The following is a 13,383-nucleotide window of genomic DNA, read 5'->3' on the forward strand; positions in this document are numbered from 1 at the left end:
CGGAGGGTGCGGCAATCATTCGTGTTATGACTTCCATTTTCATGAAATCTACACCACTTGCCAGTTTCTGCTTCGGTTTGGGGGCGTAGTGGTCTTGCTGGTTTCCTCAGCGTACCCTGATGCTTGTGGAAAAAGTCTTCCAGGGTCTCTTCCCTAGGCGGTGTGTGGTCCCTATGGCGTCCCATCGCGTTAACTTGGCGAGGGTCTCTGTTGTCGCGACGTTCATGGCCAAGTCTCCTGTTCTTATCCCGGCCCCTGTGCCGATCGTTGTTGCGCGCGTCACGGTGATTTGCCTGATGCCACTCTTTTCCTGCCTTTGTTATGGTCTTCTATGTTAGGGAAGAGCTCACGCTGGAGGGGGATTGTGTGTACAGATGTCTGCGGCGCAGTAGTTTTGTCTGATGGTACTGGGGTTCGCTTTTCCCCGTATGTAACATATTCTGCCTGAGCGTATCGTACTGCTTCAGTCATGATATCATCATATGTAGCGCCGCACATTCGAGTGTCCACATTGATATGGAACAAGAAGTTCTCTGACCGTAGTCCTTCCTTAAAAGCGGTCAAGGCGAGCGTTTTGTTCAGGTTCCGACATTTGGATGCTGCTGTTTGCCATCGCATGACGAAGGCCCCAATGTTTCCCTGCTCTCTTGTTTTACTTGAAATAGGCCATCAGTTGTGTGGGCGGCTCCGGCCATGAGGATAAACCGATTAAGAAATGCTGTGGTGAACTGCGCGAAAGAATCCATAGAGTTCGCCGGTTGTTCGAAGAACCAATTCATGACATCCCCATCTAGTGTTTCGTTGAACAGGTGGCATAAGGTGGCGTCGTCGAATTCTCTACTGGCAGTGACTTTCTTGAAGTTATTAATGTACCGAAATGGATCGCCTTCGCCTGTGTACGGCGTTTTTTTTGGGCTCTTGGATTGAGAAGGGCGCACGGTGTTCATTATTCGCGTAGTGAATGCCCCCGGCCTGGCTGCGAACACTGGTTGGCACCGTGGATTGGCATCATGTTGTTCTATTGCGGTTAGTCGCTGCAGGATTAGAACTAACGTGGCAGACTCGCTGTTGTGAGCAGTTGTGTGGGGTCTGGAGCGGGAGGTGACGCTCGTGCTCCCTTAAATATCAATAATGACTTTTTTTTATAAGAGGTCAAAAAAAAACAATCTTTGTAAAGTTCCTATAAATAAAGGTCGGTAAATAAAAAAAAAACAATTAAGGTGTGTTCGTCAACTAGTGCTCTAGCATTCTCATTGGTAGAAAGGTAGAATCAGAGTTGTGAGCAAAATCCCCGCAGAGAAACAGTGAGCAAACCAGAAGCCACAAGAAGCTCCGTCTCTCCGGCTCTCTCTCTCTCTCTCTGTCGCCGTTTGTCGAAAACCAAATGGCGGAATCTAAAGAGTCCACGTCGTCCAGTAGTCCACTCACTCAACCCGATCCTGAAGATAGACTTCCTCCCGCCTCCCCCAACTCCTCCACTCGCAAGGTCTCCAGCTCTTCCCAATTTGGAAACTCAAATCATATTTTGATGTATTTACTGTGAAATTGAACTTCCATAAGATATATATAGAGCATGTGTTTGCATCTTGGATTATTGATCCTGATTGTTATGTTTTATTTCAATGCTTTGTGAAGTATTTAGGTCAAGCTGAGTGTAGTTTTGGAAAGTATTAGCAACAGATTAGTGTGGGGCACTAGGGTTTATGAGATTGTTGCTTTCCTCTTATGGACATAGAGGAGATGTGAGCTATTCGTCATGTCAATGTCTTAAGGAGGTAGAAGAGTGAAGAATTCTAGGAGATATGGTTTCCCAATTGTAATGGATGCGTGTTCCCAGTCATATAGACCCACCCTATAAGTATTGATATTGGAAGGAATTTAAAGATAATTTTTGAGTCCTAGAGGCTAGTTATTCCTATCAAGAAGGTGTCTCTAAGGTTTAGAAAGGGAAGACCACTAAGAGCTATGAATTTACTCCATTTGCTACTCATTCTGTTTGAAGATCTGTTTATTCATTTTAAACCAAATACATCATAAAAGAGCCAAACCAGTCACATCTCCCAAAGCTGCCTGACAAAGGCCGTAATAGTGTTTAGGGATGCTGCCTCGATGCTCCAAGCAAATCCAGCAACCTGCACCATGGATGGTCTTCAAAGTAGATTGTAGGGATACTGTTTACCCATCGTCTTTACACAGAATAAACCAGTCAGTGTACTGAAATTATTTGTGTGAAATGGTTTCAATATCTTTTATGGATGACACTTTTATTTTCATTAACTTTTTAATGAATCGATTTAACCTGTCTGATCATTCAAACCTCATCTTGACTGAGTTTGGGTGGTTGGGAAGCTGTATTTATTCTGGACTATTGGTGTAGGCTTATACTGCTCGGAGATAAGATTAGTGGTACTTGGTCAATTTTATTTTTTTTATTTTTTATAAACCACCTCTATAATTATAAGAGTTGAAAATGAATTAACAAAATGTCTTAAAGTTTTGCAAAGTAGTTATCTGAAATCCAAATGATTTTTGAAACTTATGCACTCACTTTCCTCTATGTAGTTCTAATTATCATCTTTGGCAATCCTACTCTCTGTATGACTGTGTGTGTGTGCGCGCGTGTGTTTGTTTGTTTGTTTCTATCTGAAACTCATGAGTTACTCCATTTCTTGAATTGCGTCCAAGTGTAAATCTGTTTTTATTGGTTGTTCTGTTGATTATTTACAGTGCATATATTATACACTGTAGCCAAATAACTTTGTGCATACTGTAATGCATTGGCACTTGGTTCATCAGGCTTGCTATGCAGTACTCCAGAGTTGGGTCTCAAAGAAGTTTATGACTGGATGGTAATCTGCACGGCATGGATATGTTTGTTTTGTTTTTAGTTTTACGATTATTTTTCCAATTTATTTTTGTTAAATACATATTGCTTTCATAGTAAAAGTGTGTTTGAATGACAAATTGCAGTATGGTTCTCTTTCCTGTTGCTGTTACATTCTTCATCACTTGGTGGTTTATTCAGTTCGTGGATGGTTTCTTCAGTCCAGTATATGCCAGGCTTGGTATTAACATATTTGGTAAGATTCCAAAGCACCAAGCTGATTTACTTTGGGACTGAGACTGCTAATTCTTAAAAGAGCTAAGTTCTGCACAATAAATTGCTGAAAATAGATATCTATTTTAGAAGAAATATTACCAGCAGTTAGAATGGTAATAGGTATAATATTATGACCAATTTCGATTATTATAGTACAGTGATGTGATACAGATGTGGGTACTTGGGGTAGTTGCTTCTTACAGCATATGTGTCTAATGTCTTGAATGAGTTTCTGTGGAAGGTCTTGCATTTAATACGGAGGGACATGTAAATGAGGATTAGTTTTGGATAACTTGAAATTTGAGGAAGGCAAGTATGAATCGACAAGCCTCCTGTGTCTTTTGCCACATGGTTTGTGTGATCTAATTGGTACAAAGCCGGACTTGAGATATATGGAAATTAAAATGTCATCAGTAAACTTTAAATGTGGGGTAACCCTTAAATTAACAAGTATTAACAACCTGTTTAGCTTGCCATTAGTCTCTACGACTATCTAAGTTTTTGCTAAATTTTGAAACATATATTGAGATTCCATTAAAAGTTGACAGCTAAAGTTTCTGCGTGGATTAGCATTTGTGAACATTGGTTTTCTATAGAAGAATAGACAACAAAGGGGTTCTTGGGTGTAGTTGTTAGCACTAAGTTTTTTCACTACTGGAAGACTTGCGATTACTTCCACTTGGTTGAGCTAAAGTGGAATCTGTAGATTATTCTTTTATTTAAATATAATTAAGGAACTCACCTGTGCTTTTCACTCATTCCATAGAAAAAAGTAAAACTTGGATAGAATTTCATATTTAATTCAAGTGATTCTAGTCTATGTTTAAATTTGCATGCAATTGGTCCTACTCTCAAGTTTGGAAGCTTTTACTTTGTATGATGACAATTACAAGATAACTTGTTGAGATTATAAGAGCTCCCGGCACCCACCCAGATATTTTAATTTTTTTGTTACAAGAAGGAAACGAACGATACTTAGAGTGATGATGCATGCTTGTACTTGGATAATTCTGAGCAGCTACTTGAGCAATGGTTTAATAAGAAGCTTTTCTCAGGAGAAAACTTGTCCCCTGTTGTATGCTTGTACTTATATTCAATATATGTTTGTTCTTTCTTTAATAAAAATTGAGTTTCTTATTAGTCAGAAACGCAGAAATAATTCTTAAGGCATAAGCTGTTTCTTCAACAAAATGATTCAGAGGTTCTTCGCCGAGACTCTTTCAGTTTATATTTGTTGTTCGACTAGAAGTAGAATTTTCAAGTTATGCCCCTTTCAGGTTGTTTAAGTTTATGAATTCAGAATCTAATGATGTTGTTTTATTCGTTAGAAAAAAGAAAAAGAAACTGTTTACTCATTTTAGTCTGGGTGGACCCAATTTAATTTAACCACTATTCATTACTTCATGTATTCTGTATACAATTATTGTTGTTATACTCATATCAGGAAAATTGTTATGGAAGTGTGTAGAATCTGATTATCATATTACTGGTGGAGAAAATGCTCCAAATATGTTTTCAATGATTGTCATGAACTGTTGACATATATGGTGATTTTCGTTTTCTTTTATATATATGTAAGATGATGTAGATCAGCCTCACCTTTTGTGTCCTGTTGAAACAATGTCTTAGATGTTATTATCCTGGTTTCAGTTCATAGTCCACTGTTCTGCATCTTAGATTAGTTATTCCAAAAATTTGTGATTGATGACTAATTTCTCGAATGGGTTCTCTTGTTGCAGGCCTAGGATTCGTTACATCCCTGATTTTTATGTTCTCAGTCGGTGTATTTGCTTCATCATGGATGGGTGCAACTGTTTTCTCGGTTGGAGAGTGGTTCATAAAACGAATGCCCTTTATGAAGCACATCTACTCGGCCTCCAAACAAATTAGTGCTGCAATTTCTCCAGGTAATTACTGGTATTTCAATCTGTTAAACTGCTATTTCTTACTTGAAGATTACTTTAAGTAGCAGCATTGCTATTTTCGTAAACATTTGGCTAGGCTTGAGTTAATGATCTAACCAATCAATCAGGCTAGACCTAACTTTACTCTTGTTGAATCTGACCAGCCACAGGCAGTCCAGAAATTGTTTGATTCATTTGGTTCATGGGCTCTCCAACCCAATTTTGAATTGATTTTTTGTACGACTTCGCTTAGCACCTAGCCGCCAGGAAGTAATATGTTAGTTCCTTGAGACTCCTCCATGGTTCTACTAATTGTCTCATAACAGTCATAGCGATGTACTCAATATATGTTTTCACGTGCATTACACCGTTGGGCTTTAAATTTGAATGCTTATGTGAGATAAAGTTTTGGTTGCTCAGTTGAAGATATAGAGTAATTTACCATCAACACATAACAGTTAATGCAGTCTTAAATCAGTAAATTAATAAACTAATAAGAACAGAAAATTAACCGGAGAATCATACAAACAATGACCTAGCTAGTTCTGACACAATAATTTATTTTCATAGTCGCTATTAGGCTGCATACTTCCCAAACTAATTGATAAATTCTGATGTGCAAGTTATTCATGGTTTATCGACTTGGTAGAAATTATAGATATCTGGCATCAAAGTTCATTTTGTAATTGTTCTCTTGTTTCCATTTTGATAACTGTAAAAAAAAATCAATTTTTTTTGTTGGACAGACCAAAATACCAGTGCTTTTAAAGAGGTTGCAATTATCCGTCATCCTAGGATTGGTGAATACGCATTTGGTTTCATCACATCGTCTGTAATCCTTCAGGTACATTTAGAGTAAGCAATTAATACAAAATCTATTATATATGATACTATAGAGCTTGTCAGAGTAACTTTTAATGGTTCAGTATTTTTAATTTTATGTTTTTAGCAGCTTATCTACTTTTCAGGGTTATTTTGCTCTCACTATTGATGGTTGCACACCACAAATAATTGAATCCTGAAAAAAATTGATATAGAATTTCAAATAAATATCATATATGCATTTCCCTCCAAAAGTAACAAGATATACGAATTGCCTTGGTTCTTTTACAATGCAATCTAAGCTTTAGATGCAAAAAAGTCGAATAAGAAGAAAAATATGTTTTACGGTATCAGACGTTGAAATACACTGCCCTCCAATATTAGTAGTTTATGTTATGTATTACATTGTTTTGTGCTCCTTTTATCTTATAACTGGGGGTTTCATTGCAGAGGGATGATGGAGATGAGGAGTTGTGCAGTGTTTATGTCCCAACAAACCATCTGTACATTGGAGATATATTTTTGGTCAATTCCAAAGAGATTATACGACCGAATTTGTCAATTCGAGAAGGCATAGGTTTGTTTTTCTTTTGCAGACTCAGGCCGCATAGGTTATATATATATATATTTGTTTAAATCAATCCCCGAAGTTTGCGTGCAATGGGTTTCTCATTGTGAGTTTACTTATAACTATTAAGAAAATGTCTTTAGATCGCCTTGTATATATAGGAGTGTAGGACAACTCTATGTACATTATAATCCTCGAACCATAGGTTGAGTAACAGTGGTGGAGGCCTATAACTGATGCTTTTTCTGCAAGAAATGGAGTTTAGTTAGGACCTATTAATATAGTTTTCAAATGTTAAATAGGTTGATAATTATTGTAGTACACGTGCAATGTCCCAAAAAGAATTTAAAGAACTACCTTCAGGCTTCAGACAACATGCTATAATTTCTGGATAGCAAAGGAACAAATGCTGTAGTATAGTTTAAGACTGATAGACATAAATGCAGATTTAATTTTTTTCTCCATTGATGTTTCATTGATTTAGCAAGTTATTGTAGGGTATATGCTATGACCGAGAATAAGCAGAATCACTGTTAGAAAACTTCACTTCTCGAGAGTAACAGAATAGGTGAAAAAGTTTATAGGCTCAGACCCATAAACCTAGATGCAGATCTCCACTGTTTTCTCTTTGACATCCTTCATTAATGCAACAAGATATTTCAGTTTGGAATTGACTTTGCACTGGAAGGTAATAAAAAATTTGTGAGCTTGGTTATTGTGATTAATCAAGCTCAGCTCCCTCAAGTTGTCTTGTGATGACAAAAATAAGGCCAAGCTCTAACAAGAAAGTAACAAGATAATTTTTTGGTTTAATTTCTTTGGAGTGATTTTTTTTCCTGTTATTAGTCGTACTGGCGACTGGGAGTTTGTGAAACAGAACTGGATTCCAAATCATTTTCATTCATGTCAATGTTTGCGAAGTCCAAAATTTCCCGTAGGATAGATTTTATCAAGTCAACAGTTATATTTCCGAATTACCTTACTGATTTCCAATCCATCACTGAACTGGTGGGAGTGCTCCCTCATATATAGGCTCATAGAGATTATAACCAGTCAAAGGGGTTGTTGATAATTCAAGTGATATCTGCTAGGTTGTAACAGGTCTTTAAAAAAGATTGGTTATGCCAAGTGTTTCATTGGTGGACCTGTTTTTTAGAAACTAGAAAGTTTGGTCCTGAATCCTGTATAGGATTGAAGTTTAGTTGCTTGTCAGAATGGTTGTATAGCATCATTTGTATGTTAAATGCAAGCCTGTTTTTTTCCTATTCTGGTTTTTGATGAAGAGCTGACTCATTTATTGAGCTTCCTTGCTGTTAAACTCAAGCTCTGTTATGTGTCATTGAAGTGTGTTGATAATGTAGATGCTAACATAGACATAAGTTTGCATAGCTTAAGTATGCTAGAATCAAATTATTTAATTGCTCAGTTGGACGTTTATATATAATTTGCTTGTAACCTCCGATTGAAATAATTTGCTTCCAGTTTTATGATATCAGTTGCACTTTGATATGATCCCAATTAGTTGGAAAATAGTATTGTTCTGAAGCTTGATAATTATCCTCTTTAGCGGTTAATCTATTTTTTATTTGCTAACTTCTAAACTTTTTCTGGTCAGAAGGAAAAAATAACTTTTAGACTTGGAATACTTGCATTTCAATTTTCCGAGTCCGAGTACTTCATTATCTTTGTGGTCAGTAGAACTTGTGGAAGTGTGTATTATTGCACCATTGTTTGACTATTCTCTTTGCTCTTACTGCAGAGATCATAATATCAGTTGGTATGACAATGCCACAGGTGATTTCTCCAATTGAAAGGGTTCCTCTTAAAAGGATGGTATCTCTGTAAAACTATTAACAGGTGCACACCCTACGATGTTTGGATGTCTTGTCATATTGACCACAGATGATGTGTGTCTAGATCAATGCTTATAGAATACAAGTAGAGATGTGAATCAGATGATAAAAACTCAAGTTTTGCTCTTGGAATGTTAGCTTCGGTTTCCTTCTACTGGTTTCTTTCATCAAATGTATTATGTAGGTCACTAGGTCACTTTTCTTTTTCCTGAATTCACTGTTACTTGAATATATGTATTTTCTGCTGATGCTAGATATGTATTAAGTAGTAAAAAGAAGGGAAATGTATATATTTACTCAAGTCTGTATCAAACTTTGGAAATGTACCTTAGGCTTAATATTCAAAACCCAATACTAGTTCTTAATACTGGTTTTAGAAACTACTTGAAGTTAAACTGGTACAGGCTTACAGCAGAGTACACTACGATTATGCACAGTATTACACAAAATATGCATGGTAGCACGTGTATGGGATAAGCAATACATTTCTTAGTCGAATCATTTTATGAATACAATGTTAGGTCTTGAATAATATGACATTCACGCCATATGTTCTAGTGCATTTGGGTTGGTTTCATTTCGACAGCCTTTTATTTTGCGCTACAAGTTAGCATTGTCACGTCCCTATTTTGGGAGTGTCAATCGTGGGCGTCGCTGGTTATAAGAACATCACGCATATGTGGGATTTGCTCCAAGATTAAAAGTGTGGGAGATATATGGTTGCTCCTTCCGAAGGGGTTCAGACATGCCGACCTGGTTAAATTCGGAGAGCTTGTCGCTAGTCGGGGACTTAACGTTGAAGAGGCGAGTTGGCCGCCCTACACACAGGTTGGGGTCTGGAGCCGATCCCGTGATGAGCTCAAGGCAGGGTGAAACCAGTGCATTGCCCCGTTGGATAAGGCTGGTTCTATGGGGATGGAGCTCTGCATGGACCAAGTGTGGCAGCCGAATGGCTAGGTCCGTGATAATTAGCTCGTAAAATAAGTTCAAAGATGATCTTGGTAAAGTGTTCAAGAAAACTGAAACAGCAGTTGAGATCAACTAACAGTGAACGTTCTTGAAAGTGCGGTCCAAAACTCCGAACCCCCAAATATATCTGATTTCCTCCTAATTGTAATGCCAATCTGACACAACCAATTTGAGTCTCAAATCTTAAATTAAGTCCTCTGTTTTTCTCACTGACAAAAGTAGATCTTGAACTCAAAAGGTTATGCTACAGCGAATCTACGCATTTCAGTCCCTTTTGTTACATTCTGGTATCGAGCAAGGATAGATTTGTCCAAGGCAACCCAGTCAAAATTTTAATTAAATCAGCAACTTAAATGAATCTGTATCTGTTTGCTTTAACGTAATCATCAGATTCATATCATGTTGAGAAATCATTACTTAGTCACAAAACATTCAAGCTCACTCTGTCTCAACATGATATGAAACAGATTTCCCCCTTCGCTCAACATATTCAGAATTCTTCACTGAATCACACCCATGACCCATCCTCTTGTTGGTCTCACTCTTTTGCTGCCTACCTAATGTCCATTCTTTTTTGAGTTGAAACAACTAATGTTCATCCTGAAACTATCTTCTGCGCTGCAAAATTTTCGCCAGGATTACGACCAATTGTTCAGTTAACCAAGTAGTTCAATAATGAATTTCATTACTTTCGGACTCTGGAGTAGACTGCAGAATGAGTTAACAATACATTTATACATTGACTATAGATTAATGTAACCAAGTTCAAGGTGCAACAGAATTAAGGTTACTACAGTTGCATCTAGTATTACACATTTACACAACAGACAAACAGTGTTCCTATTGGTTTAAGAAAGATTTCACTTCCTTTTGACACCTACCAAGTTTCCTCTTCGCGCTGTGGGAGGCAGCTTCTCTGATGGACCGCATGGCAATTTTTTTCCAGTCTCTTGTTCAATCCTTTTCTTCAGCTCTCGGAGTATTCTAATTTGCCCAAGCTTCTCAGGAGATAATTTTTCCCAGTAAATCCCTACATTATGGAATTTAAGGTCTATAAAGTATAAACTTTGAAGTGAAATTATATTTCCAGGAAAAATGAAAAATCAAGTAGGATGCAGAGTTCACCCACCTTGGGGCTTTGGAATTGATTTGTTGGTTAAAATGACCTGGGTTGGAGTGCATATGATGTCAACCGGCACATCATGGATTAACAGCTTCTCAACTGGAATATCATCTACTAATTGACTGTCATGCACTGCAAGAAAGTTTGTGTCACCTTCGATATAAATAGAAACTAAGCACAGTTGGAAAATGTATTTAGATAGTAGTTCAGACGGCAAAAGTAATTTCCTAAACCAATTATCTCAAATAGTGGATGGAATTGAGGCTGAAGCTTATAGCTTTTGCTTAAGAGGAATTACCCTACATAAAGACCCAAGTTTAACTTCCCTCTCCTCCAACAATTGCTTAAAATGAAGGAAACGATTGCAAAAAATTAGTCATTAGAAGGACAAGTGGACAGCTACAGAACTGGAGTTCTAAGTATGTTAAAGATGCAGACCTAGTTAAACAATCATCACTTATGCTGCAAGTTCAACTTGAATAATCAGACTATAAAATGAAGTTGTTCAAGTTGTACTACATGCACTGTTCAACGGTTCAACCATAACAAAATGCAAAACTAATTGTAAATGTGCTACATGGTAGACACATATTAACTTGCCTTGCATGACACAGGAAGCACGTGCACAGTGGCATATGACATATTAATGGCGACAATCTTCAAGGTATTCCTAATGTAGATAGCTAAACAACATCCCTAAAGACAGTTAAAAAAATATATGATGCAAACTCAATTTTAGCTCTTCTTGTTCTCCTCTTTAGATAGTCTCTCTTATTTATCTATCCCTGTTGGTAGTGAGGCTAGATATATTTAGGAAAACATTTAAAAATAGATTAGTTATATTCAAATGCAGACCTATCATGTTCCTTGCTCCAAGGAAGAAATAGGCATCTCTATTGCAGATGAAAGACACCAGGTAGTGCAACGAAACCACACTTACCAGTGGTGACAACTGGTGTTGAATCATCAATCGCTCCCATGTATCGCAGCATTCCATATTCAAGCTCTGCAAATCCCTGCACCACAATTATATTACTGGAAAAACTTATATATTTTTTGTCAAACATACTGAACAAATTAGGTTTACCCAAAATCATAACAGAAGCTGCTACAGAATGTACATAATTTCCATAACAGGTTCAAAATGGATAATCATAAGCGTTGTAAGTAGGAGCTGTCAACTGCCCATACTCCAAAGATACAGAAAATGGGGTCTAGATGCAAACCATATCTTTATTACAATTCAAAGATTAATCCTAGTGCATTTAGATGCAAACCATGTTTTATTCATAGAATCCCTCATCCATTTCCTGTGACTAAGATAGGGCATGTTGACACTAAATTCAGATAAAAGAAAGAACGAGAAATATATATATATTGAGAAAATGATAAAACAATTATCCCTGTAGCCTACACATCACCCTACTCCTATGTGCACCAGTGAAGGCTTGATGCCAAAACACATTATTTACTGCAATGCTAAAGCCTTTTTAAGTGTTGCTGTATTACCTCACCCTTGCCAAGTCGAGCACCTGTCCTGGGATCAACAGCAACAGAACCAATGACAATAAGATCAACCTTGATTTTCTCATCTAATCCGATGGGCCGCCCGTATTTAGCCACCCCAACAGACGTGCACGCCTCCTTCATAGTACTAGGAGTCAACATCTGAGACTCAAGCACAGAGAAAAACCCAGTCCGTAATCGGGGTTGAGGAGTTAACAACTTCTTCTCCTCTGCAGCAAAAAATAAAGCCTTACATTAACTAATACTAATTCCTGCATCGAAACAACGAAGAATTAACCAGTATTCGATAAAATACAACTCGAAATTCCATGAAATTCCTCATACATTTGCTAGAATGTATATATCATAATGTAGAACATTACAACAATGTAAAAAAGTGTCGGAACCTACACGACTATGTACTACGTAAGTAGAATTAGAACTGACCAGACAGTGTGAGAAACCTGACTTGTTTCTGAGGAGAATCCGGGTTGACCTTCACACAGTTCCCGACCCGGAAAGCTTCCAACTGCCCCAACTAAACAGAAAAACACATTGCATCTAAATTTTGGTGCGAGACCCAATAATCAAAAGACAAAACCGAAAGTGGTGTTCTGTTACTTTGTCGGCGGCGGCTGCGGCGCCGACGAAGTTGGGGATGCGGTGGTGGACAGGCCTCGGGTTCTGGGCTATGTTGCGGGCCTCCATCATGTCCCAGATTCTCTTCCGGATCACCCATTTCCAAGCTTTCGGGTCTTCCGTGACGTTGGAAGCTGCCTCATCGGCCATGGCTTGGCGAGCCTGGGCGTCGAGGGTGTGGCGCTCGGCCTCGTAAGCGGCGTCGTCGAAGGGGACGGCGGCGTCGTTTCGGGTGGTTTTGAGCATGCAGAAGAGTTTGCTGGAACTTGCGGCGGGAAGAGAGAGTGGATAATGGCGGGTTTTGGTGAAGGATGGAGAGAGTGTGAATGTGAAAGGGTGGGAATTTCGGAGGAGACGAGTTGAGTCCATTGACATGGGAAACGAGTACCTGTGTGCCTCTGCTTCAGCCTTATAGCTAAGCCTGGATCAGTTAAGAGTGTACAATACATGGTTATAGTCAATATTTTTTTTGTGGATTAATCAAATTATTGGGTTATCATGTAACGAAGAAGATCACGTTATCTATACTATTATAACTAAAACTCAATTTGTCAACAAAAATGCATGTGAAAATACCTGAACACTTTGCACTATATGTTATTGTAAAATTATATTATATTCATTAGAGACGAGTGATAAGAGCACAAGTGTGTCATTTTTAATGTATATATCATGTTCTTACTCTTTGTTACTTCTTATTAGTGTGTATTAGTTCTTTTGTATGAATAAGTGTTTGGAAAGAGCTTAACTCGAATATATGTGATTTGATGATGAAAACATGCTAAGTGTTTAAAATCCATATCAAGCTATGATTCTTTACTCGACTAGAATTCTACTTTTATATTCTCGTTTTTTTTCTATTTCAAACTTTCCAATTATTTTCAGGAAAGACAAATCTT

General features: G+C 37.7%; 2 protein-coding genes across 2 annotated transcripts; one reads left to right on the forward strand and one right to left on the reverse strand.

The window, feature by feature from the left end:
- Positions 1-1,315: 1,315 nt before the first annotated feature.
- On the forward strand, positions 1,316-8,612 carry LOC126784789 (protein LIKE COV 2). The gene is made up of 7 exons (XM_050510299.1): positions 1,316-1,486; positions 2,797-2,849; positions 2,971-3,080; positions 4,840-5,007; positions 5,751-5,848; positions 6,277-6,403; positions 8,154-8,612. Exons 1-7 carry the CDS (start codon positions 1,385-1,387, stop codon positions 8,237-8,239), a joined length of 744 nt encoding a protein of 247 aa, XP_050366256.1. The 5' UTR covers positions 1,316-1,384; the 3' UTR covers positions 8,240-8,612.
- Positions 8,613-9,920: 1,308 nt separating this feature from the next.
- Positions 9,921-12,882, reverse strand: LOC126784784 (5-formyltetrahydrofolate cyclo-ligase-like protein COG0212). Its single transcript, XM_050510291.1, has 6 exons — positions 12,467-12,882; positions 12,293-12,383; positions 11,849-12,075; positions 11,280-11,355; positions 10,346-10,471; positions 9,921-10,246 (listed from the first exon to the last, which is right to left on the reverse strand). Exons 1-6 carry the CDS (start codon positions 12,857-12,859, stop codon positions 10,077-10,079), a joined length of 1,083 nt encoding a protein of 360 aa, XP_050366248.1. The 5' UTR covers positions 12,860-12,882; the 3' UTR covers positions 9,921-10,076.
- Between the last annotated feature and the right edge of the window lie 501 nt (positions 12,883-13,383).

Source organism: Argentina anserina, chromosome 2, assembly GCF_933775445.1.
Source record: "Argentina anserina chromosome 2, drPotAnse1.1, whole genome shotgun sequence".
NCBI lineage: Eukaryota > Viridiplantae > Streptophyta > Magnoliopsida > Rosales > Rosaceae > Argentina > Argentina anserina.